This window comes from Narcine bancroftii, chromosome 5 (assembly GCF_036971445.1).
Source record: "Narcine bancroftii isolate sNarBan1 chromosome 5, sNarBan1.hap1, whole genome shotgun sequence".
NCBI lineage: Eukaryota > Metazoa > Chordata > Chondrichthyes > Torpediniformes > Narcinidae > Narcine > Narcine bancroftii.
In genome coordinates this window covers 230,180,279-230,205,429 of record NC_091473.1, presented here as the reverse complement: position 1 = coordinate 230,205,429, position 25,151 = coordinate 230,180,279, and the positions used below count along the sequence as shown (strand labels likewise).

Sequence of the window (25,151 nt, the reverse complement as noted above, 5' to 3'; positions counted from 1 at the left end):
GCGCACAATGTCTTCATCCTCATCACTACTAGCCTCATGCTTATCAGTACGTAACACCATTTCAGCAATATCCCCATCACTCAAGAAGTGCACAACAGGCACTTCATTGTCAGTGTTCACCACTTCTTCGATGTCAGGTGCCTCCAGCGTATTTACATTTTCTACTGCAACACTTCTGGCGTAGGCAATGAGGTTAGTGATCATCTTCCTCTCATTACTGACATGAAAACCTTCAAAGTCTTCACCTGTAGGCTCATTTTCATAAAATGTTGTTGACAGCTAAAGTCTATGCCAAGCATATTTTAATGTTGCTTCAGTTCTCCATGCATTAACAAGTGCAGAAAGTTCATCCTTTGGAGTGAAAGTTTTCAAGAAGTCTTTAATGCATACGCCTCTGTTGACTGCATTGAGCACACAGTTCAGAAAAAGGTCCCTGGAGTTGCTCTTCATTGAGTGTAAAATTCCTTGGTCGCAAGGCTGTATTAACGACGTAACATTAGGGGGAAGATAAATGATGAACACATTATCTCTCACAAGATCTTCAGCAGGGGGATATGTAGAGCAATTGTATAGGAGCAATAAAATTTTGCAGTTTTCTTTCAGGCCAGCCTCTGTACAAGGTGCTCATGTAGTCGGTACGAAGTGGTTATTGAACCAATCAGTAAAAATTTCTCACATTACCCATGCTTTCCTATTGGTGTAATAATTCACAGAGCTTTGCTACACCTTTAAAGCAGTGAGGGTGCAGGCATCTTCCAACCACTGCTAAACTTAACCTGTGTATGCCTGCAGCATTTGCACACTTAAGAACAGTCACCCTGTCCTTAACGTCCATGAAACCGGATGGTGCTTATTTCATCTGTGGTTATTAATGTTTTTCTAGGTAGGTAACACCGGTAGAGAGCTGTCTCATCTGCATTGTAAATTTGCTCTGGGCTAAGTTTTTGATCATGTATCATTTCAGCAAATTTGTCAATGTAACATTCAGTTGCATCATAATCTGCAGAAGCTTTTTCACCACAGATTTTAAAGATATTTTATACTGTGACGCTTTTTAAATTTTTGCAGCCAACCATATGAATATTCACACTCACCCTCAAGGTTCAGTTCTTTGTGGAATTTTCGAGTTTGTTTCGTTACAAGCAGACCAGTCAGTGGCATGTGTTCACTTCTTCATTGTCACACCCACTCAATAAGCACTCGGTCAATAACTACGTGTTTTTTTTTGCTCTATGCAAAGCTTTCCTTTTATTCACCAGTCTGTAGTCATCACTCTCACTGTAAAACTGCAACAACTATTCAGTTTCCTCAAATCATACATGGTGGATGATCATAATCTTCCATTAGATGATGAACAGACACACAACTATCAAGCTTCCACAAGAACTCCACCTTCTGCACAATCAATAATAAAAGACGTTTCCTTTTCTGCATCTCACTGCTACCCAGAGGGAACTCCGCAGTTCTATTTGCCATGTTCATAGGCTTCACAGAGACTTGTATCTACTTGTGAAGTATTATAAAATTGCTCTGACAGAATTCCCACTCAAAAATTTGAGATGAGGAATAAATTTCCCTCTCACAGAATATATATAGGAATAAAAGTTCTCAAATATCCAGATAAAAATGGACAGAAAATTGTATTTTCAACTATTTTGTGGGAAGGCAACAATTCATCCCCTCCCCCCCCCCCAACTCACTCCATATTGCAAAGGGGGGGAGGCATCTGTAAATATTTAAATTCACCAGTTTTTGGAGCAATGCACACACTCACAAATATCCCAAAGTGCTACGAATGTGGCAAGACAAACATTTGCCCATCACCTCATGTTCTAAGCATTGGCTATCACCTCATGTTCTAAGCATTGGCCATCACCTCATGATCTAAGCATTGGCCATCACCTCATGCTCTAAGCATTGGCCATCACCTCATATTCTAAGCATTGGCCATCACCTCATGTTCTAAGCATTGGCCATCACCTCATGTTCTTAGCATTGGCCAACACCTCATGTTCTAAGCATTGGCCATCACCTCATGTTCTAAGCATTGGCCATCACCTCATGTTCTAAGCATTGGCCAACACCTCATGTTCTAAGCATTGGCCATCACCTCATGTTCTAAGCATTGGCCATCACCTCATGTTCTAAGCATTGGCCATCACCTCATGTTCTAAGCATTGGCCATCACCTCATGTTCTAAGCATTGGCCATCACCTCATGTTCTAAGCATTGGCCAACACCTCATGTTCTAAGCATTGGCCATCACCTCATGTTCTAAGCATTGGCCAACACCTCATGTTCTAAGCATTGGCCATCACCTCATGTTCTAAGCATTGGCCATCACCTCATGTTCTAAGCATTGGCCATCACCTCATGTTCTAAGCATTGGCCATCACCTCATGTTCTAAGCATTGGCCATCACCTCATGTTCTAAGCATTGGCCATCACCTCATGTTCTAAGCATTGGCCATCACCTCATGTTCTAAGCATTGGCCATCACCTCATGTTCTAAGCATTGCCCAAATGGTTGAGAGAGGGGATATCGCACTTGACCTTGCTGATCAGAAACAGGACTTTTTCTAAATTTAATCCAAAGCTTCACAATTTCTTGCAAACTTTGAAAATAAAATTATTGAATGATGCGATGGAGCCATTCAGCTCATGTCTCTTTTATCACTTTGGGATACTCAGCAATTAATTTCAATACTCATGCTTCTTTTAAAAATTCTTCCGTAGCTCTATATTATTTGCTCTTTGATCTGCTAACCTGTCAGGTTGTTGCACATGCTTGACTCATGGAACGAAATAACACCACTTCCATCTTTTCAGTCAAACGCAAACCAGTGAAGCACAGGAGAAGTCCACGAGGAATACATGGAGGAGTGGGATTAATTTTGAATTGCTTCAGCAAGACACAATTTCATGTCGCAATCTTCTATATTCCATCTGAAAGCATCTCTAATCATGTAGTATTTTGGGAGTTGGGAATTTTTTTTTTAAATTGTGGATGAATTTTTCATTTAAGTGCTCTAACAGAACAGTCCAACTTCAAAGTAAAAGCACCAGATTATGCAAAATGACTACTTATTTTAGATCAGTTGTGAAATTTGTACTTCTTATACACCAAAGGAGTTAAATAAAGTAATAACTCGGTGAAGTAATTTAAATAACAAGCTCTTTGATATATTAAAGAAATTCCGGATCTTTCCTAAAAACAGTTGAATGGATTGAGGTGGATACTCTAAGATTCAGCAATAAAAAATACTTTATGCAAATGTCATTATGCTTTGCAGTGCTTGAACTACTTGACATTTCCATCAAGCATTCCCTGAATAATACAATTAGCCATCATACATTCAGGAACTGGTAGATGAAATGAAAAGAAAAGACAGGCATTATCATAAACCTGTGAAATGGGTTTCTCACCAGTTCAGCAATGAGTGAGAAGGCAACCCACTTCACAAAGGCTGTATTAAACTGGAAAGAGAGAGGAAATTGCAAAGATGTGACCAGGACTGGAGAGTTAGGTTGAAAAAGGCTGGGTTATTTCCCCCTGAAACGTCGGAGGTTAAGGATTGACCTTATGGAGAGAAACAAAATCAACAGGCACATCGATAAGGTAAATGGTTATCCAGGGAAAGGGAGTCAAAAAACGAGAGAGCACGGGTATAAAGAGAAAAGTTTTAAAAAGGAGCCAGAGGGATAACTTTTTCCACAGAGGATGGTGGATATATTGAATGAGCTACCAGAGGAAGGTGTAGAGGTAGATTGATTTAAGGTTTGTCGAGGTATGGGGCAGAATTTGGGCAAATGGGACTAGTTCAGTTCGATAACCTGGGCAGCATGCAGAAGATGGTAAAAAAAAACCTTTTTCATGCTCCATAACTCTATATATTCTCTGCTTACTGCTTCAAGCCCATGTGTTGCTCCAACAGGACTAGGGCTGTTGCATAGAGAGAAAATTGTATTCAGTATTAGTTTTCTTTTTCTCAATTAAAAGTTAGAATACATCCAAGGTTTCACCATCTCTTCATTTTTATTCCATTTTTTTTTAAAAAACAACTTTGAATAATTCCTAGTTTTGCTGTGGATATGCATGTCTGTTTTGAGTAAGAGTGGAAAACAAAATTGTTAAGACTTTCCTATGATATGCAACTTCTCCAAACTGTGGCCAATGGAGACCAAAAAAAATATTTTGCCTAAGTAAACTGACAACTTTGAAACAAGTACCACATACATAAAAATCCCCATTTACTTCACTGGCTCTTGAATGAAAGAATATAACCTGCTCATGTCAACCAGTTTAGGCACATCTTACATGTACTGGATGGCTTTTAATTTCCCCTCAGCTACGAAAGCAAGTCAGATTTGGAAGTGATTACACTGGACAATGAAGAATTTACTTCTTGAACATTTTTTTGAGCTGGACTGCTGATCATGAAAAATCACCTTAACATTTCCCTATCACGTACCATCTTTTAGATACAATCTGTTTTTGTGATTCCCTGTCATATTCTGAGTCTACTACAGTATACTTACGATTAACTGAAAACCGATCAACCAGAATTCCAAATATAATTTCACCCCCACCCTAGGTGCGACACAACGTAACAATTTGAAAAAAAGTTGACTTTTTTTAAACCCACCATGCTCAAGTTGGGCTACAAGGAATCAGTTTTACAAAAGAGATATTTGTCCACAGGTTACATATTGAAGGAAAGGATAGCACTGATTATTTATTTATAAATTGCCATTTTTTATGGCCATGAGTTACTGTGTGGTAAATTGCATTGAGGCATTCTCAGAAACTGAATACCACACTCACCCAAGCCGCGCTCTCTCCCCACTCACTTGCCCAAGACATCCTCGCTCTCCACTTGCCCACCCAAGCCACCTTCTCTCCCCACTCCCTCTGTCAAATACCCTTTCAGCAGGAAGACTGAAATCCTGCTGGAGGACAATCCCTGTGCAGTCTCCTACCACTTACAGGTGAGGTGAGACCTCAGGCTGCCAGGCAGGAGCTGGGACCTTGGGCTCCTGGGCTGGATTGGCCACAGTGGTGAGGAGGTGTGAGGATCGGCGACAGTCAATACATGTATTCTCTTGATGTTACTGGCCTGCTTAGAGAAAATTACAGAATATCCAGAAAATCTGCTTAATCAAGATAGGTCCGATCCCAAGCATTTCAGATAATTAGAACATTGCCCACAAAGCAAGCAGTTTGGTCAATCCAAGCACAAGCATGCCTAGGTATGCACTCAGTGCAGGTGCTATTCAAATGTTGTCTCAACTCTGAGTATGCTTTGTCAAGAGAGAGGCAGACAGACTATAAAAGCAGCTCACATATCTAGATCCTGTGCATTACATTGATAGAGTTTGAATGCAGGTTGATGCGCATGTTCTTCATGCAATAGCATACATAATATTGTCTTCAAGAAAATTCAATTCAGCAGAAATTTCATCAACATTGTAACAGCCACGAGACATTCTGCTACATTTCTGGCGAGTAAACACTCAAGGCTCAAAGATGCAGCATGACGGCTGTTACGGAGTCCAGAGGACCCCAAAAACCAGCAGCAATAGAAATGCACCACAACACAGGGTTACTTAAACAAATGTAGTTTTTAATTATATTCGAACAAGAAAACAGAATTAAACTTCAACTTATTACTTAACCTACTTAACTACTTAATCCCCCCTCTAATACTAAGCGCAGGTGAGTGTAATGTATATTTAAGATTAGAAAAGTTCTTTGGATCATAGTTCAATCTCACTGGTTGCAGGCAATTCTTGTACTGTGCACAGAAGTTAGCATTAACAAAGTTCACCAGGCTTTGATGTTTAACAGGCAAATGGTTACCACTCAGGAGGGTTCTTGCTGGTTTTCAGAGCGAGATTCCTTTTCCAGGACATCCGCAACTGATACCTTCTCAATCAGTCTTGCTGACGAAACTTACCCCCTTCAGGGTTCTCCAGATGATCCTCTTTCTTTCAGGTCACCTTTCAAACTGCCAGTCTTCTCCTTTGACCAGGCAGCCTTCCAAAGTTTGCCAGCTTGTCCCCCTGGACCTGATTTCTGTGACTCCTTCTCTTTCTGTTTCACACCCTCCCTCTCTGAGAGCAAAACTATTCTGAGTCTGCCTGCAAAGATCACATGCTCTCCCGGGCAAGCTGCTAAATGTTGCTTCTCTGCCAATATTCTGTGTTTTGAAATGTGTGTGTGCAAGCCGCTCTAACAATTCCTCCCAAACCACCGCTAGATAGTCCGTCACACTGCACTTATTAAGAAAGCCTATGAGCTCTACATTGGTTGTAAAAACCCTGGGCTCCTCACATTTGTTGGTCAGTTGAACAAACACAATGTGTCAGCATCATTACATAATTATGCCTGCTAAATTCAATAAAATTTAATGTTTCTCCAACTTTTGAGATGATACAGTAAATCTGAAATTATCTTTGTCTATCCTAATCCCCCTTTTTTTTCCCAGAAAGCAAACCTGGGAGGAAAAAATGGTGTTGTCCATTGATATCAAATCCAAAAGAAGGGATAATAAAAAGTTAATTAGCAATGATCAAGGCAGCACATCCAACATTCATGCAAACTCAAGTTAAATAAGCCTACCAAATTCCCCTTCACAACATTTAGAAGGTAATTGTAGGTGAGAACTGTTGTACGGATTTGTTCATAAAATAATTAGCAATCAACAGTCACCAACCAAAGCCCACCCTGCCCACCAAGGCAGGTGAATGACAATCATTCAGAGTGAGGTGGTAACGAAGCTGCAAAGCCCTCAACCTTGATCGTGCCTCATAGCCTCAGGGAACCAGCAAATCATCACTTGCTCATATCTCTTCCACAAGTAATAAAATTAGTCCTCTAATTGCAGAACACTTTGAACATTTGGAACAAACAAGAGCAAACAATTCATTTAGGTGTGGACTTAAAATGTGCAACCTTCAGGGTGCAGTTCGGGTCTCCCTGGTATTTAAAAAAAATGTCAGTAGATGGGAAAGGGCACCAAAAAAAAGCTGCGAGAGACTGAACAGAACTTTTTTTTTCCCTGGAGCAAAAGAGCCTGAAGTACAGAAGGTTATGAAGGGCATAGGTAAATAGTTAAGTCATAATTTTACCCTCAGAATAGTGGAGTATAACTCTGAAGGGCATTAAGGTGAGAAAGGAACAGAAACATTTTAAGAAAAACTGATAGGCATATTTTCCACACAGATGATGTTTATATGGTATGAGTTGCCAGTGGAAGTGGAGGTGGGTATAATTATGACTTTTAAAAGACAATAGGACTGGAACATGGATAATAAAGACTGAAGGGTAAGAGCCAAATACAGGTAAATTGAATCTTACACAAACAAATTAATCGGCATTGTCGAATTGGCCTGAAGGCCCTGTTTGCATACTTGAGGATGCTGACCATTGATGAAAATCGCAAGAGCACAGGCGTCATGCTTGGTTTGTGTCAGGAGATGAGCACTAGAGCATAGCTAGTGGAGCTGCTGCCTTACAACTCCACTTGACCAGGTTTAGTCCTGACACTGCTGCTGTCCACACTGGTGGACTCTGCACACTCACCCCATGATATCATGCATTTCCTTTGCATGAAAATCAAAAACAACTTTAGATGCTGTAGATCTAAAATAAGATCAGAAATTCCTCATCCGTGGGAAGAGAAACAGAGGTTATGCTTCAGGTTGAAGACCCTTGTTCAAGTTCTGATGGCCTAAAAAGTTTCTCTCTCCACAGATGTAGCCTGACTTGCAGAGTATTTCCAGCACTTTCAATGTTCTTGGTGCTCGTTTCCTCACATATCCTTGAGATGAGTGCTGGTACATTAATTGGACACTGTAAATTGCAGATGTAGAAAAGTCATCGATCTAGAGAGCATGTGGGGAGAGTAACGTGGATTAGCAGAGAACTAGTGGAAAAATAGATCAGCACAGAACTGGTGGGATGAAGAGTCTGTTTCGGTGCTATATCTTTTAAATTTTTTTTAAATTTAAATACAGCACAGTCACAGGCCCATTTTAAATGGTGGTAGGAAACCAGAGCACCTAGAGGAAACCCACGCGGTCACGGGGAAAACATACAAACAGACAGCGCGGGATTCAAACCCTGGTCCTGATCACTGGTGCTGTCACAGCGTAATGCTAACTGCTACACAAATGATGCTGTCCCAGTATGATACTACGACTATGGCAATGGAAAAAAGTTGACACTTTACCCATCATCTTATCATTGTAAATTATAAGATTTGAAGTGGTGCAACTAATAGAGCTGTTGCTTCACAGTGCAAAAGGCTCAGTTTTTTTCCTAAGCCTGGATGCTAACTGGGTGGAGTTTGCATGTTCTCATTGTGACCGAGGGGGGCTCTTCCAGGAGCCTCAGTTTCCTTGCACATCCCAAAGACGTGCAGGTGGGTAGGTTAGTTGGCCAATCTAAATTGACCCTATAGTGTAGGGGAGGGCAGAATCTGAGGGGAATTGATGAGAATGATCATGGGGAGATAAAACAGGATCAACATGGTCAGTGTGGATAATGGGCTGAAGGGCCTGTTTCCATGTTTTATCTCCCTGCGATTCTACGTAACCAGTTCTCTCTCTTCTCGAGTAAATTCCAATTCTGTGGGTCTTGCATGACTAATCATGCCTCACTATAAAAGATGGGGCAGAGGTATTGAGCAAGACAGGAGGGAGGTTGTTTGGGAGGAGAAATACATAGAACCCCAAAGAGATTCAAAGTGGCCACCATCTTCCAAAGTGCCTCTTCTCCAATTTGATCAAAAAGCAGAGAGTCTGTCCTTTTCAAGTTGGCTTGAAATATTTTCATAGCGCTCCTGGTAATTCTTGCAAGGACGAGCTCACAGTACGAGGCCACAAGATGGATAATTGAACATCAATTCAAATCTAGACTAGACACGATGTTGAAAATCTATGTGCTGAAACCCACTTCCACTCCTCCCAACCAAATTGTTCCTATTTTACTCATGAGCAACATAAATACTTGTAACTTCCCTTTTATTTCAGTCATTAAAAAAAAATTAAATCTGGTGCATCTATAGCAAAAGCTAGGTAACATCTCATCTTGGCTGAAGAATGGATTGTGGCTCTCATACTGTTATGAGCCCAGAGAACTCAAAAACCCAGCACCAATACATATTCACCAAGACAAATGGATACTTGAACAAAAGTTGTTTTTAATTGTCTTTAAACATGAAAATAGAATCAAACTTTAACTTATCTCTATTGACTTAACCCCCTTCTAATTATAAGCGCATGTGTATGTAAGGTGTGTGTGAGTTCAGAAAAGTTCTTTGGTTCACAGTCCAATCTCACTTCTCATTCCTCCAAGTTCACTGGTTGCAGGCAATTCTTACTCTGTGCACAGAATTTAACATTTATAAAGTTCACCAGGCTTTGGTGCTTGAAAGGTAAATGGTTACCACTCAGGAAGGTTCTTGTCAGTTTTCAGAGAGAGATTTGTTGTTCCTTTTTAATTAGCCACTTCCATGTCTTGCTGACAAAACTTGTCCTGTCAGGGTTCTCCAGATGATAACCTCTTTCTTTCAGGTTACCACATAGTTCATTTTTGTTTCTTAATCCAAGTGAAACATTAGACAGTCCTCTCCTCTTGCATGAACCACAAAGGCTTTGACCAGGCAGTCTTCCAAAATGGGGCATTTTACAAACTTGTGAGTTTGACTCATATATATATGTGTGTGTGTGTGTGTGTGTGTGTGTGTGTGTGTGTGTGTGTGTGTGTGTGTGTGTGTGTGTGTGTGTGTGTGTGTGTGTGTGTGTGTGTGTGTGTGTATAAAAGAAAGCCTGTTTGACTCTCTCTGCTTGCAAAACCATATGACTCTCTCAGAACAGCAAGTTCTCTCCCAGACAGCAGCAGATCCAACATGCTCTTTCATCTGTTGCCTTTTACAAACAACAATCCATTAGTGAAGCGTCTTGAGCACTCTTCAAAAGCTCTGGAGCAGATACATCTACCATGGGGCAGAGCTCCAGTATTTAAAAAAGATCTGTTTTAAAGTGTTTGTATGTGATCTACTCTCATAAACCTTTCCCAATTTATCTCCCAAAAACACACCTATATATATATATATATATACTGTCACAATAGCATGTAAATATATGCAATTCACATCTCAAACAAAATGTGCATTCAATTCCTCTCTTTCAATATTATTAATATTAACACATAATACTCTCAAAGTTGTCACTGACCAGAAATGTGAAGGGAGCAGTCATATCTACACCACGATTGGAGAGCAGAGATTAGATCCTTTACTGTCTGGTGGCTCCACCATCCATTACAGGCATTGTAAAGAATTAACATTTGATTATAGATTAGAGGTAAATTTTTTCAGTCTCTCCATCAGCAACATTGCAAAAATTGGAAGCATAATCTATAGATTTAACTCCAATGGAAAAGCGATTTGTCTTATGATAAAAGTAATAGCTACAATACAAACTGAACACACATGGTAGTTTCTTTAAATTTATCAGTGTGACATTTATTTTGACTTAAATATCTTTGAGCTTTACAAACAATCCTTAATATCCAAAACCATTCAATCCAAATTATCCTCAGTTAAAACAGTACTGCTCTTCAGGAATTGATGTTGTAAAAATCATTTAAAGCATACTGCTTGTTTGATGAATGATAATTAATCTTTGCTGCATGAGATTGACCTGTGAACTTATACTGGTCTCACTAACCAACACCATTGATCAAGGCTTGTACAAAAATAAACCTAATTCATACACCATCTGCAATTAGCTGTTTCAAAGAATATTTCTCCGATGAGCATTAAAAAGTGAAGTTATGACATGTCCATTCCTCTTCAGAAGTAGGCTATTTCTAAACTTTGACATTTACAGGGGGATCAATCAAGTGGGATCTGATGACTATCTGTTGTGCACCTTCTAATGGCTTAAATCCCAATGAAGAATTATTTTACTTTTTAGTTGCAACTTATTTTGTATTTCTAGTAATTTAAAGATCCAAACCTTTTGGAGTTTTAGGTTTTGGTATTTTGAGGAAGGACAAAATGGAGGATTATTTTTGAACCATGTAATTAATTGTTGAATTTCATTTAATTTGTTGAATTTGACTCATCATATTAATAAATTGATTTAAGTGCAGAGAACGGTCAATAAATAATCTGAAATTTCATTGAAGACTGGTGATAGTTGATGGGATGGTGTCCAATTGAACTCCCATGATGGTACATCATTACCAAGAACCCTCAAAACAAAAATAATTCATTTCAACCTGCAGCAAAAAGATGTTGATTAGATATTGTGCCAAATTTTAGCTTTTCTCTTTCACTAATTAAGTGACATTTCAATAGACAAGTTCATTTCCATTAGAATGATTTAATTCACCCTGTGGGAAAACTACCAGGTTCTTCACCAGAAGCTCATTACAGAGAATTTTAACAAAAAAAATCTTTAAAAACTAGCCACTATTATTTAATGGTGGAAAAAAGGCAGAAATTACAAAAACCTATGGATATACACGCACACAAAACACTATCAACCAGAGTAGAAATTATTTATCAACTCCTTGCCAATTAAGCATTGCCATAACTAACAGAGTGATTTTAACATAGTCCTGCTTCATTTTATGAAGAAATTATCTTGTTTTAACTGGGAGAAGTTGCTGTAGATTATTTCCTCTGCTCTTTGAGTCGATGGCCTCCTGAGTAAATTACACGTTCTACCTTAAACTGGTATTAGTCATGCAACCCAGCACATCTCCAACTCATTACCTGTCATTGTATAACCAATAAACACACTGAATTTTAAAAAAAGTTTAACTTTTTCATGCATCCCTGCCATTGCCATTTGACATAAACAGGAAGTAACTCAAATGTGTATTGTGTACCGGGACATTCCACCGCAAACATTGCAAGTTTATGGCTTTGTCACTAACCAAGTTCATTTCTTGAGATATTGTTTACCAATAAATAAGAAAACTCCTCAATCACAGGAAATATTGGATTTGAACCAATAAGAAACATTTTTTTGATGATAATGTCCAGCACCTTGGAGAGAGAAAGAATGCAGATGGTTCAACTTGGACATTAAAAATGAAAATGGAGAAAATTTACCAGATGAAGGAAAATTCAATGGTCTGAAATATTGATTCTTTTTCTCCTTTTAGTTGTTATCTGGTCTGTTAAATATTTCCATCATTTTTCTGATTTTTTTTGTTTCATATTTTTGTAATATTAGGTTGTTATTATTCTAATTTGGGTAATTATTCATATTACAAGAACATAATAGTCATTATTACTCCAGCACCACAGAATTAACATGAATCTTGCAAGCGACCCACCCCCCCCTTCTCCTCCACCCACTACTTCTCATTTAAGCAGTACATTTCACTGATTATTGCACTAATTATTAATACAACTATCATTGCCACTCCTTGACCTTTAAATTCAATTGCACAGGGTCCTGTTTACATTTTCTCAACAAATTTAAACTCTGCAAAAACAAAATGACATTTCACTTTAGACTTTGGATTTGTTTCTATTTACAGCATTATTGTCGACCTTTAACCTACATTTCTAGATAGCTTTATTATTTTAAATGTAATTCAGAACTCTCTTTGCATTCCCCCGCCCCCCCCCCCACCCAGTTAAAATTTCAATGAGATCAAGAATCAAACTTGCTTCTCTGTGGATTCTTTTTTTTTAATTTCAATGAGTCATGAAAATAAGGTCAAAAATATCAGCAAAAACAGACTTCCATTATATAGGATTGAAAAGACTGAAGTTATATGCTCCTAAGGAAAAAAAATCTATTGGAGATGAGTCACTCCTCATGTGTAATGCTTCTAAGATTTCACAGTTATTGGAAAATCTCCATGAAATTCATTCTGCAAAAGACTGCCAATAAAAGTCAAATAGATTTGCATCAAATGTAATTGTTAAACTACAGTTTCAGTTCAATCCTGTTAACCAGCCTTTATTCATACATCAAAAAGTGACTCTTACAATAATGACATCAAATATTAATTATATTTCATTAGCTTTGATTTTAGGATTACATTTTGGATTTTAGGACTTTGTGCTTTTAAAAACATTTTGGATTGTTGGATTCTGATATTATATAAATTTTATTCATTTTACTCTTTTTTTAAAAAACGGAAATCAATGATAACTTTTACAACTAGTTTTTTTTTTCCCATAGAAACAAATGCTCCCTCTAGCAGTAAAGAATGCAAAATACAAAACCAATATTTAATTCAATTGATGGCAAATTCCTTCCCAAAACAGCTGACTTCTGCAGTATGAACCTACAAATGACTTCAGAACAAAGGTAAAGACCAATTAAAATATTCCAATTGTCAAGTTTTTCCAAAAACAATCCTGCAACTGATGACAGCCTCACCCCCAAAAAGAGCACATCAAATTCATTAGATGCTCATTAGTGCATTATGGGTTGCAATTACACCATTTGACAAGATGGCACATCACAATCTTGGCAGATCTGAGCACAAATACAGCTGAATACAGAGTTTAATAATTTACAGGACATCTATCCTGATCCATCAATGTCATTTAAAAAAATCAACACCATTCAGTCCTTATTCTGTTTGAAAATATCATCAGTAGAGTGACATTTTTATAATCAACAGGTTCTGTTCCTAAATTATGTCCCACGCCATGAACAAGTATTTCAAATTCTGCAGCTCTCGTCTCACTTAATCCAATCACATCAACGAACTAAACTTGATAACATTTATGTTCATCCCATGGGCAAGATATCTTCAAGAAAACCTTTTTTTTTACGACGTGGATGTGATTTTTAAGTTTTGTCATGCTCTGAACTGGAAAAAAAAATCACTGTTGAAGCAATGCTGCCACCAAATCCACTTCAGCAGTGAACTGCAGGAGAGCTCCTGAAGCTCTCCTTGAAGGGAGCTTCCAGGGAACAAAATATAAAAAAAAACACAACAGATAAAGAAAGATCACATCAATTAAGATTAATGCACCCCAGTTGTCAAATATTTAGTAATTCTTCCGAGTACCATATCCAAATAACTTGTCCCCAAATACATCATTGTTGAACAATCCAAAACAATGAAATGTGTTGATTGAACTTTGTGTAGTTCATCTATGCATTTATTTACAGTGCAAGAGTTTTAACTTATTTTAAAAATCGATGAGTTCTGCTGGGTTCAATCCGACGACTGAATAGTTTTAAGTCCAACACTTTGAATGAATAGGAATAAATGCGGCGTTCTGCATCACACAATTTCTTCTGCAAGGCCAAAACGGACAAGATTGCAATGAGGAAAAGTTGCCCTTTAAACCATCCTTGTATGCGAAACCCAGCGATTTACAATTCCTAAAATGCAAAGCTGCTCAATGCTATTTTCGCAGCTTCATCACCGAGTCTGCAATGGATCAGGAAACCCACAGTCAAGGCTTTCCAACAAAGCACCTAATTGATACATTCTCTCCACTACATGTTCCTCCAGGACCCCCCACCACCACCTCCCCTTGAAGGAGAACAGTGATTTACCTGATACGTGCTGAAGCGAATTCCATTTTGCAGCTGAATTTTTATGGAGTTAGTCCCCGAGTTCATGTCGCAAAAAATCATGCCGAAGGCTCCACAGCTCTCCACAAATCCACACGGTGGCAGAGGGTGGCAAAGCGTAATCCCTCCTTGCTGGAATACGTGGGGAATCTCGCCCAGATCGTTCTGCTCTCTCCAACTTGCAACGGGGTAAGTTGAACTCCCGCAAGCGGGTGTGAGCTTCAGCTGGAGCCGGCTTGTCGGCGAGAAACTGTTCCTCACTGAAGGGGCAGCTGATGCAAAACATGAGGAAATTATAGCTGAGACAGAGATCGTGAGGGAGCATGTCACAGCGAAGCAGTCACAGAGCACTAGGGACTGCCCGTCTGCTCCCACTGGGAATCACATGCCTTTCGAACTGTCAAGAAGCCAAGCGGACCAGCGAGAGCGATTCAGATCGTCACGACTGGGTTTAGTCCCTATTATCGGGACTCTAATTCAACCCCGAATATGGCTGGAGGCCAGTTCTTTCAATGTTCTTGAAAAGCTGCTCCAGTAACATTGTGAAGTTTACAGGATTAAATTGGCCCCGAAACCAATCACTCCGGTCGTTACCCATCAGATCACAGCTTGAAAGTTCAAAGGCTTCGCTGAGAAAGTAGTTCTCCATCACTTTAAAGGCCCCAGAAACACAACATGAAGCTCCAACACGACAAGGGCAAATACTGCACTAAATTGGGTGTACAATAAACTATTGTTTAAGCAAGTCAGAAGCAGTGATTTACTCCTTCAACAAAGGCTCATTCTAGGTTGAACGTTGAGTGGGTGGGGAGGGGGGGTGAAAAAGGGGAGAAAATGACTGTATATTCAAGAGGGAAATGTTTGTGTGTATTTTGGTCAGTATGGTTCATAGTGTGAAATTTTTTTTAAGAAAACAAAGGCTCATTCAATGACTGGCAAAGCACTGAAGCAGCTCTCTGCTTCATTGCACAGAGAAGGATCAGCACAATGCGATTTAAAATCCTAAGCACAGCTCCAAGGAAAAAAAAATAGCACAAGATTACTGTAGACTTAGACAATGATACCAGTCCTTGAATATTTACTTCCCTCTTCAAGAGTTTGAGAAAGTTTGCTTAAAAACCGAGTGATAAAGGAAGCCTCTTCTGTCAAGGGTGAAAGGAGAACATGGGTGTGATTTTTTTTTCAGTGTTCCTGCTGAGACAGAATTCTTTCAACCAAGCAACTATTGTTTACATCAGCAATCAAATGTGGGTCAGGCATGTCTTGGGTTTACAGTGGTCATGGGCTCCGAATGTGTTGCTCAGCTTTGCCCCAACCTAAATGACAAAACGTTGCTAAATGTACAGAATAGGCAAACAACAATATTTGCAAATGATAGAACCAGAAGCATCATGGCAAACAATATATAACCCTTTATAATATACAAATATAACTGTACCAGTGTTTGCTCATTCCATATATTTGAGGGATATAATATTAATAAACAGTAACCTATTATGTGAAAGCAGCGGATCCAAAATTAAATTCCAAATCTGCTTTCATCTGTTAGCTACATTTTTTTTAAATCCTTCCACTTTAGTGTTACTATCCATTAAATGTAAAATTCTCCAGCTGTTACTAAGCAGCGTGGATGTACGGATTTAACCATTTCATAGAGCTGTGCTCTAAGTTGATGTCAATACATTGTGTCAGATACAGGCAGGATGGTAAATCTCTGAGCGCAGAATTAAAAGTTCCAAACTCAAACCCCCTCTAGAGACTGAAAACACAAATGATATTCTTGTGCCGTGGAAATGCTCGACGAGCTGAGTTCTGGTGAAACATTAAACAGAGGTCAATTCTGCTCTCTCGGATGAACACAAAAGATCCCATTGCATTATTTTGAAAAACATCAGTGAAGTTATCCCTGCTGCTCCGACCAATGCTTTATCATCCATATCAAAAATAACCTATCAGGAGAATGGCACAAACTGGCTGGATCCAAATGAAATTTTAATAGTGACCACACAACTTTATTTTCTATGAATAATTCTGGTTCATCTCGAGGTTTTGAAAGGCGCTGTAATGATGCAAATCAATCTTTCGAAATTCATTCAACTGAAGCAGCAAGTTTAGTTGCATCCCACAATGACTATAATAACAGCTGACCACGGGGAGATATTTTTACTTAACTATTAGGTATTTAAAGACTCACTGCTGTCTCAAGAGCTATCAATGACAATCTTGCTATTGATAACTTTTAACATAATCAAAAGCCATTCAGCACATATCTGTGTTGGTTCTTCGAAAGAGCAACCCTGCTGGTATTAGTACAACCTATCCCCCAGTCATGCGTATTTCTACTCAAATAAATACATCTTCTACCATTTTGAAAGTTTGTTGCATTTCAGGCAGTACATTCTGAATAATGATCACTCACTGTAAATTTGTTTATTTCTGTCACTTACAAATTATCTTATATCTCTCTCTGAAAACTGACCTTCCTTACATATGCGCTTTGCTACATTCAGTAAGGGTGGGCCTTCAAGATTTTTACAACAGTCTCCTGCCAACCTGGCCAACGGCACACTCCACCCTCACCTACAGTGCCAGGCCCCATTGCTGCACCCCCATAACATACGAAGTCTGGAAAATGTGGATCACTTCCCATCTTTTTGTATTTATGACAAAATTTAGAATGTGTGAAACTGGCCTTCAGGCAACTAAAAGAAAAAAAACAGCACTGGATGATCAAAAATTCATAGCATAAACTAATGGTGCACTGAACTGCAGTCATCTCTGACTTGTTGCATGGTTTGGCAATTGACAGTACGCAGCACTGGATGCATCACCAAAGCTGTTGCAGCAAAATCTTCCAATTCCTTTGGCAGGAAAAATGATACAATGTCAGAATCGTCTCTCAGCCAACATTCACATGCTCAGCTAATTATATTTGGTATAAAAGAATAATCTACCTAAAAAAATGTTTTACGAAAAACATTTTTTAAATGACACAACAATGCCCCCAGGGCACCCCACTGCTTTCTATCCTCGAGTCTGAAAAAACACCTGACCCAACATTCCATTTTCCATCTTTAAACCGATTTCCTATGAATGGTGCTCATTACCCTTTTACTTCATGGACCGCAATTTTGCTAACCAACTTTTGATGTGAGCTTTATCAAATGCCTTTACCATTGCATGATGCAAAATCTTCTCTGATGTTCATATACAACTTAAAGTTTAACAAAATACAATATTGGACAGATTCTGTTTGTGAATAGTTTCTAAACCGTAAACAATATCCAGGAACATTTTCTACAATCTTAAGAACATCTGTGCATTTTCAAGCCACAATTACATGAGATATTGCTAAATTTACTGAAAGGATGGATGTGCATTCCCATTATTTCAGTAAAGTCAGTGGTGAGCTGATGCAATGGTCTTTAAGTGTTCTTTCTTTCACAGAGAACCCAAGAAATAAAAGCATAACTAAGCTGCTCAGCCCTGGCCCGTGATTCAAAAGTTCACGTTGATCTTGTATCTGAACTCCATTTCCTCCCCATCTCAATATTTCCATGATTCCTCCAATGTACCGAAATCTATTATTCACTGTTTTCAAATCAATCAAAGTTTGAACCTCTGAAGCCATCTGAGATAGAGATCGCCAAAAATTCAAGATACTCCAAATGAAAAAAAAACTATCTGTGAAATATGAAAATCTGCAGACGCTGATTGTACCAAAAACACACAGAAATGCTGGAGGAACTCAGCTGGTATAGCAGCATCTAGAGGAGGTAAAGATATATTCCCAACATTTAGGGCCTGAGCCCCTTCATCGAGGTATAAGCAACAAAAAAAAACAGGAAGGCATCTGAAAAAATACTGAAGATTGGCAGGGGGAGAAGTCCAGACCACCAGGCAAAAGGGTGTTAATTAGATACAAGAGGAAAGGTGAGAGTTGATTTTGTTTCTGTCAAAGGGAAGAGAGAGAGACGGAGACAGTGTTCGAGTGTGTGCTGGGGGTAAAGGGGACAGGGCAAAGTGGGGGGGGGGGGATAGTTAACGAAAATAAGAGAAATAAATGTTAATGCCATCTGGTTGAAGGGTGTCCAGATGGAATATGAGGTGTTCTTCCTCCATTCTGCAGGTGGTCTCAGTCTGGCAGTGCATGATGCCGGGAACAGACATGCCAGCAAAGGAATGGGACAGGGAATTGAAATGAGTGGCCTCTGGGAGATCCATGCTATTGTGGCATATAGAGCCGGGGTGCTCATCCAGTCTCTCCAATGCAGAGGAAGCCACAACAAGTCAAGGCCATGACTCATGCTTCTGCATTCTCAGCTTGGAAATCCATTCTCCTGGCCTCTACCCTGGAAATTTTAATTTATCCTTTTAACCTCTCGTACTTTGATGAAGGGCTCAAACCCAAAACATTGGTTATGTATGAAACCATAGATCACAACAGCACAGAAAAAGGCCCCTTTGGTTCTTCTAGTCTGTGCCGAAACATTGTTTTTTGCCTAGTTCCACTGACCTGCACCCAGCCATAGCCTCCCTACCTCTCCCATCCATGCACCTGTCAAAATTCTTCTTAATTGTTAAAATTGAGCTCATATTTCCCACCTCAGCTGGCAGCTCATTCCATGCTCCCGTCGCTCTCTGTGTGAAGAAGTTCCCCCTAAACTTTTCCCATGTCCTCTGGTTTGTATCTCACTGACCCTCAGTGGAAAAAGCCTCTACATTTACTCGGTCTATCCCCCTCATAATTTTAAATACCTCTATCAAATCCAGGAATAAAGTCCCAGCCTTTCCCTGTAACTCAATTCCTGAAGTCTATGCAACATCCAAGTAAATCTTCTCTGCACTCTTTCAATCTTATTGATATCTTTCCTATAGTTAGGTGACCAAAGCTGCACACAATGCTCCAAATCTGGCTTCACCAATGTCTTATACACCTTTATCATAACATCCCAGCTCTTGTACTCAATACTTTGATTTATGAAGGCCAATATGTAAACGATTTCCTGACAACCCCTTCTACCTGTGACACCACTTTCAGGAAATTATGTATTCCCAGGCCCCGCCATTCTACCACACTCCTCAGTGCCCTACCATTCGCCATGTACATCCTTTCTTGGTTTGTCCTTTAAAAATGCAACACCTCATACTTGCCTGGATTAAATTCCATCTGCAATTTTTCAGCCTATTTTTCCAGCTGCTCCAGATCCCTCTGCAAGCTTTGAAATTCTTCTTCGCTGTCCACAATGCCTCCATTCAGAGTGTGATCTGCAAACTTTCTGATCCAATTTACCACACTCTTATCCAGATCATTCATTTTGAAGACAAACAACAACACTGATCTCTGAGGCACACCACTAGCCACAGGCCTCCAGCCTGAGAAGCAATCATCCACCACTACTCTCTGGCTTTTCCCATCCAGCCATTGTTGAATCCAGTTCACCATAAATACCTAGTGTCTGAACCTTTCTGACTAACCTCCCATGTGGGACCTTGTTAAAGGCCATGTAGACTTTCCTTTGTCAACATTCTTGAAATCCCCTTGAAAAACTCAAGAAGATTGGTTAAACACAGCCTACCATGTACAAAGCCATGTTGACTTACCATAGTAAGTTTGTGGCTCTCCAAATAATTGTATATCCGATCTCTTAGAACACCTTCCAATAATTTACCTACTACTAACATCAGGCTCACTAGTCTATAATTTATTTTGGAGCCTTTTCTAAACAATGGAACAATGCAAGATACCCTCCAATTCTCTGGCACCACACCCATGGATAAGGACCTTTTAAATATTTCTGCCAGAGCCCCTGCAATTTATACACTAGCTTTCCTCAAGGTCCAAGGGAATGTCAGGCCCTGGGGATTTATTCACCCTTATTTACTTTAAGACAGCAAGAACTTCCTCCTCTTTAATCTATATAGGTTCCATGACCTCACTGCTTGTTTTTGTTACTTCCAACGACTCTGTGCCTGTTTCCTGAGTGAATACCGATGAAAAAAAAAAGATCTCTGCCATCCCTTTTGGCTTCGTACAAAGCCAACCACTCTGACCTTCAAGGGGACCCATTTTGACCCTTATTATCCATTTGATCTTAATATACCTGTAGAAACCCTTAGGATTTTCATTCACATTGTCTGCCAAAGTAAACTCATGTCTTTCTTTTGCCTTCCTGATTTATTTCTTGAGGTTTTTCTTACATTTTTTAGATTACTCAAGTACCTCATTTGCTCTGTGATGCCTATACCTGCTACAAAACCTCTCTCTTTTCCAAACTAGATCCCCCATATCCTCCAACTATTAACTTTGTCTTTAATCCTGACAGGACCTACAAATTTTGTACTCTCAGAATTTCACCTATGAAGATCCTCCACTTACTGCGCACATCTTTGGCTGAAAATAACATCCCAATCCACATATTCTAGATCCTTTCTCATTTCCTCAAAATTAGCCTTTCTCCAATTTAGAATCTCAACCAATATCCAGACCTATCCTTCTCCATAATTCACTGGCCCCAAAATGTTCCCCTATACATACTTCTGTCATCTGTCCTGTCTTGTTTCTTAAAAGGAGATCCAGTATTGCATTCTTTCTCGTTGGTACGTCTATATATTGATTTTGAAAACTTTCTTGAACACATTTGACAAACTCCAAGCCACCAGCCCTTTTACAGTATGGGAGTCCCAGTCAATATGTGGAAAATTAAAATCTCCTACTATCACAACCTTATGTTTCCTGTCTGCTATCTCTCTCTACAGATTTGCTCCTCCAATTCTTGCTGACTATTGGGCAGTCTATAATACAATCCCATGAATGTGCTCATTTTATCTTCACTTTCTTGCAGAACATCAGTGCTCAGCTCCACCCATATAGCCTCAGTAGACAAGCCCTTTAGTCTGTTCTGCCTGAGTACAGCTGTGATAATTTTCCTGATCAGCAATGTCACCCTTCCCCCTTTCATCCCCCCTCCCCAAACTGTTCTATCGTGTCTAAACCAATAAGACCTGCCAGTCCTGCCCCTACTGCAACCAAGGTTCACTAATGGCCACAATGTCATAATTGCACGTTCCAATCCATGCTCTAAGCTCGCCTGCCTTTCCTACAATACTCCTTGAATTGAAATGGATGCACTTCAGAAAATTTCCACCAAATTCAACCCATTGACTTCTAACAGTGCATGTAATTTTCACATAATTTTTTCCCTCTTCCACTTCTCTATCTGATCTGGCCCTCTGGTTCCTATCCACCAAAAATCTAGTTTAAATCCACCAGAGAAGCACCAGCAAACCTTCCTGCAAGGATATTAGCCCCTTCCAGCTCAGAAGCAAACCGTCCCATCACAACAGGTCTCACCTTCCCTGGAAGAGAGGCCAATGATCCCTCCTGCACCATGTCTTTAGCCACGTGTTAAGCTGCATTATCCTCCTATTCCTAACCTCACTAGCACGTGGGACAGGTAGCAATCCTGAGATCACAACTGTGGAGATGTTGTCCTTCAACATAGCCCCTGAACTCTCTTTACAGGACCTCCTCATCTTTCCTACATACGATCTTTTTAAAAAATCTTGCTCTATAAAGTATTCTGTTTGACCTGCTGACTTTCTCCAGAATTGGGTTTTTCCTTTTATTTCTTCTCAGCTCTCGAAAATGGAGGTCAGGCCAACGCGAGCTCTCCTTAGTTGACAAACCCACCAACCCAAGAACACATCTCCTTCTTTTGAAAACCCAAAAATTGTGCATTGTGTTTCACCAATGCCCCCTAATAAATATGCAGTAAGGCCTCGGTAATTTTTGAAACTATACATGTTTGCCAGTAGTTTGCTCCTGTTTTTTAAGATCATAATCTAGGATTCTAATTTTATGATATTCTGAGAATAATGAATTTTTATTACTTTAGGCATTGCCAAGATACTTGAAACTTCAAATAATATAAAAGTATCCCCCGTGACCAATAATTCAGACCAATAATCATTGCCACAGCCAAACTGTTTTAACTCCTGCATTTTTTTTTGGAGCAATTCTTGCTTAAGGTGTGCAATAGTGGTGTAGAATCAGAGTCCATGGAATTCTGTGAAGCTGAAAGTGACTACGAAGGAAAGCCTACAATCTTCATCTACTTAATTAATCAAAACCATTTGTACTTTTTTTTGCTGATGCAATCAGCCAATTATAAATTCAAATGACCCCAGCATCAGACACAAAGATTCAAGTCAGACTGCAGAAACTAATCTTCCTTTCAAAAATTGCTGCCTCCATGTAACTGACTCGGAACACCATTTAACAGCCTACACCTACTTCCCCCACAGCTGTCAATTAAAGTTTATTATTTTTAATTGTACATAGTACAATTTATTGGGTTAAGTGAATGTGGAGAAGAAATCAACAGCTCTATAAATACATCAACAGTAAACATGATCTCAGCTTTTAACTTTGGTTCCAATTCTCTCAACAACCTGCAACCTTTCATTCCATTGCACAGAAAAAAAAGTACCATGCTTTCATTTTTAAAGCAAAGTGAACTTCAGCAATAAATGGAATTAACTGGTATTTAGGCATTTACTCTGAATTATTTTCAATCCTTTTCATTAACTGCAATCATTTTCAGTCATCCACGAACTGATATTGTCTTTGCGATAATGCATGAAAGATATTATCAGATTCTCAGATTTCTTGTCAGAGAACATACATGACATCACATACAACCCTGGTATTTTTCTGCTGGCGAGGCTGAATTGGAAGTGCAAAATAAAACTTCACATATCGTACACATGTAAACAGATAAAGAACTGTAAACAGATAAATAAACAAAGTGACTGTGCAATACAGAGCGAACTTTAAAAAAAACAATAAAGTACACAAGTTACGAGTCTTTAAATGAGTCTCTAATTGAGTGTTGTTGAGGAGTCTGATGGGGGAGGGCTAGCAGCTGTTCCTGAACCTGGTGATGTGAGTCTTGGAGCACCTATCCCTCTTCCTGAGGGCAGCAGCGAGAACAGAGCATGTGCTGGGTGGTGTGGATCCTTAGATGATTACTGCTGCTCTCCGACAGCAGTGTTCCCTGTAGAATTCATGAGTAGTGGGGAGGGTTTTGCCTGTGATGTCCTGGACGGTGTCCACTACCTTTTGGAGGGCTTTATGCTCGGGGTATTGGTGTCCCTGTGCCAGGCCATGATGCAGCCGGACTGGATCATGTTCCATCTGTATTGAATGCTTCAAATGCACATGGGATTTGTGCAATAATGTGCAGGGCAATGAGTTAATTTGCAGAGGCGATGATGATAAATAAACTTGATGAACACTGAAAAATTTAGTCTTTACTCAAAAAGCAAAGGCTGGAAACATTCCAGATAAGGTAAAATATATGGAAGGAAAATCAGAGACTATACTGAAAGTGAAGGTGGTAGAGGGAAGGTCCACTTATTGGATTCTGGAAATGAGATGACATATGAAAAAAGGTTGTGCGTTGGAGTATAAAAGAATCCCTCATTCTTTTACTTCAAATTGAAATGTGATCTAATTAAAATGTGATCTAATTGAAATGTGATCTAATTGAAATGTGATCTAATTGAAATGTGAGCTAATCTGACCTGAGGAAAATTTTCTTCGTTTGGAAAGATAACAAATTTTAATTTTGTTTGCAGAAACTTCAAGTTGTTGACTCCATTACTTCCCTTATTGAATTATAAAACTAAAATCTTGCATTACACATTAATCTAACAAATTCATTGCACACCTTCAAATCCACTAATGTTTTCAAACTTTTCATCTTCTCGATTTATAATCCACATTCCACCTCTTCAAAAGCAACACATTGATCTAAAAATGCCTAATGCCCAAAAGTAAAGTAAAATTCACTTGTTTTGTCTCTAACTACTAATGATGTCAGAAACGTAAATAACATTAAAATAATTCAACTTGATTTTCGTGATTAATTGTGAGGCTTTTATCTTAAATTGCAGAATTGTTTCTCACTGGTGGTCATCTGTAACTGACCAAGCTCTTCAGGACCACACTTTAATGATGAAAAGAAACTTCCTCGGTATGTATTTTACTGTGAATAACTCCAGCAAATTCCAAAGAATTATGATATATTCTCCTGTTAGTATTTTCAATCGAGGAAGTCATTCCTCCTCAGAAGCAAATTTGACACCTTTCCATTTCACATCATTAAAGTACTTGATTCTTCCCAGCAAATGTTACGATATGTAAGGTAACTTTAAAATTAGGAAAATATATCACTGCTTAATTCACCTAAAATGATGCATCGATGTGATCGATTGATTCTATGAAACACAGTAACTTGTCCTGCAATTGTAAATGTACCACAATAAACTTCAGCATCAGTTTTCGGAACTCTTCAGTCATTCCAGACTAACACCATGATAAAGATTGGAAAAAAATTAACCACCTGCTGTGGTGTCAATCATAATCATTTTCTCACAACTGATTGCTGGTGACCTTTAGAGATCATTTCATGCAGAGAAAATTCAATATGAATTGCCATTTTAACTTCTAAGTAATTGCTTGCAAAAGTAATAGAAGCTACGAGATTCAGAAGTGAGTGAAGATCATT

The 25,151-nt window shown here is 39.0% G+C and overlaps 1 protein-coding gene across 11 annotated transcripts in view; it reads right to left on the bottom strand.

Annotated features, from left to right (window-relative positions):
* The window catches only part of ppfia4 (PTPRF interacting protein alpha 4), a 460,378-nt gene that overhangs the window by 268,494 nt on the left and 166,733 nt on the right, over positions 1-25,151 (bottom strand). Inside the window, exon 1 of one of the 11 annotated variants that reach the window (XM_069941634.1) lies at positions 14,560-14,920. The exons of the other annotated variants lie outside the window; for them this stretch is intronic. Within the exon in view, the coding sequence (XP_069797735.1) occupies positions 14,560-14,640 (81 nt within the window). The 5' untranslated portion in view covers positions 14,641-14,920. Of the gene's footprint in view, positions 1-14,559; positions 14,921-25,151 lie in introns of those variants that run through there. 11 annotated transcript variants of the gene reach the window in all.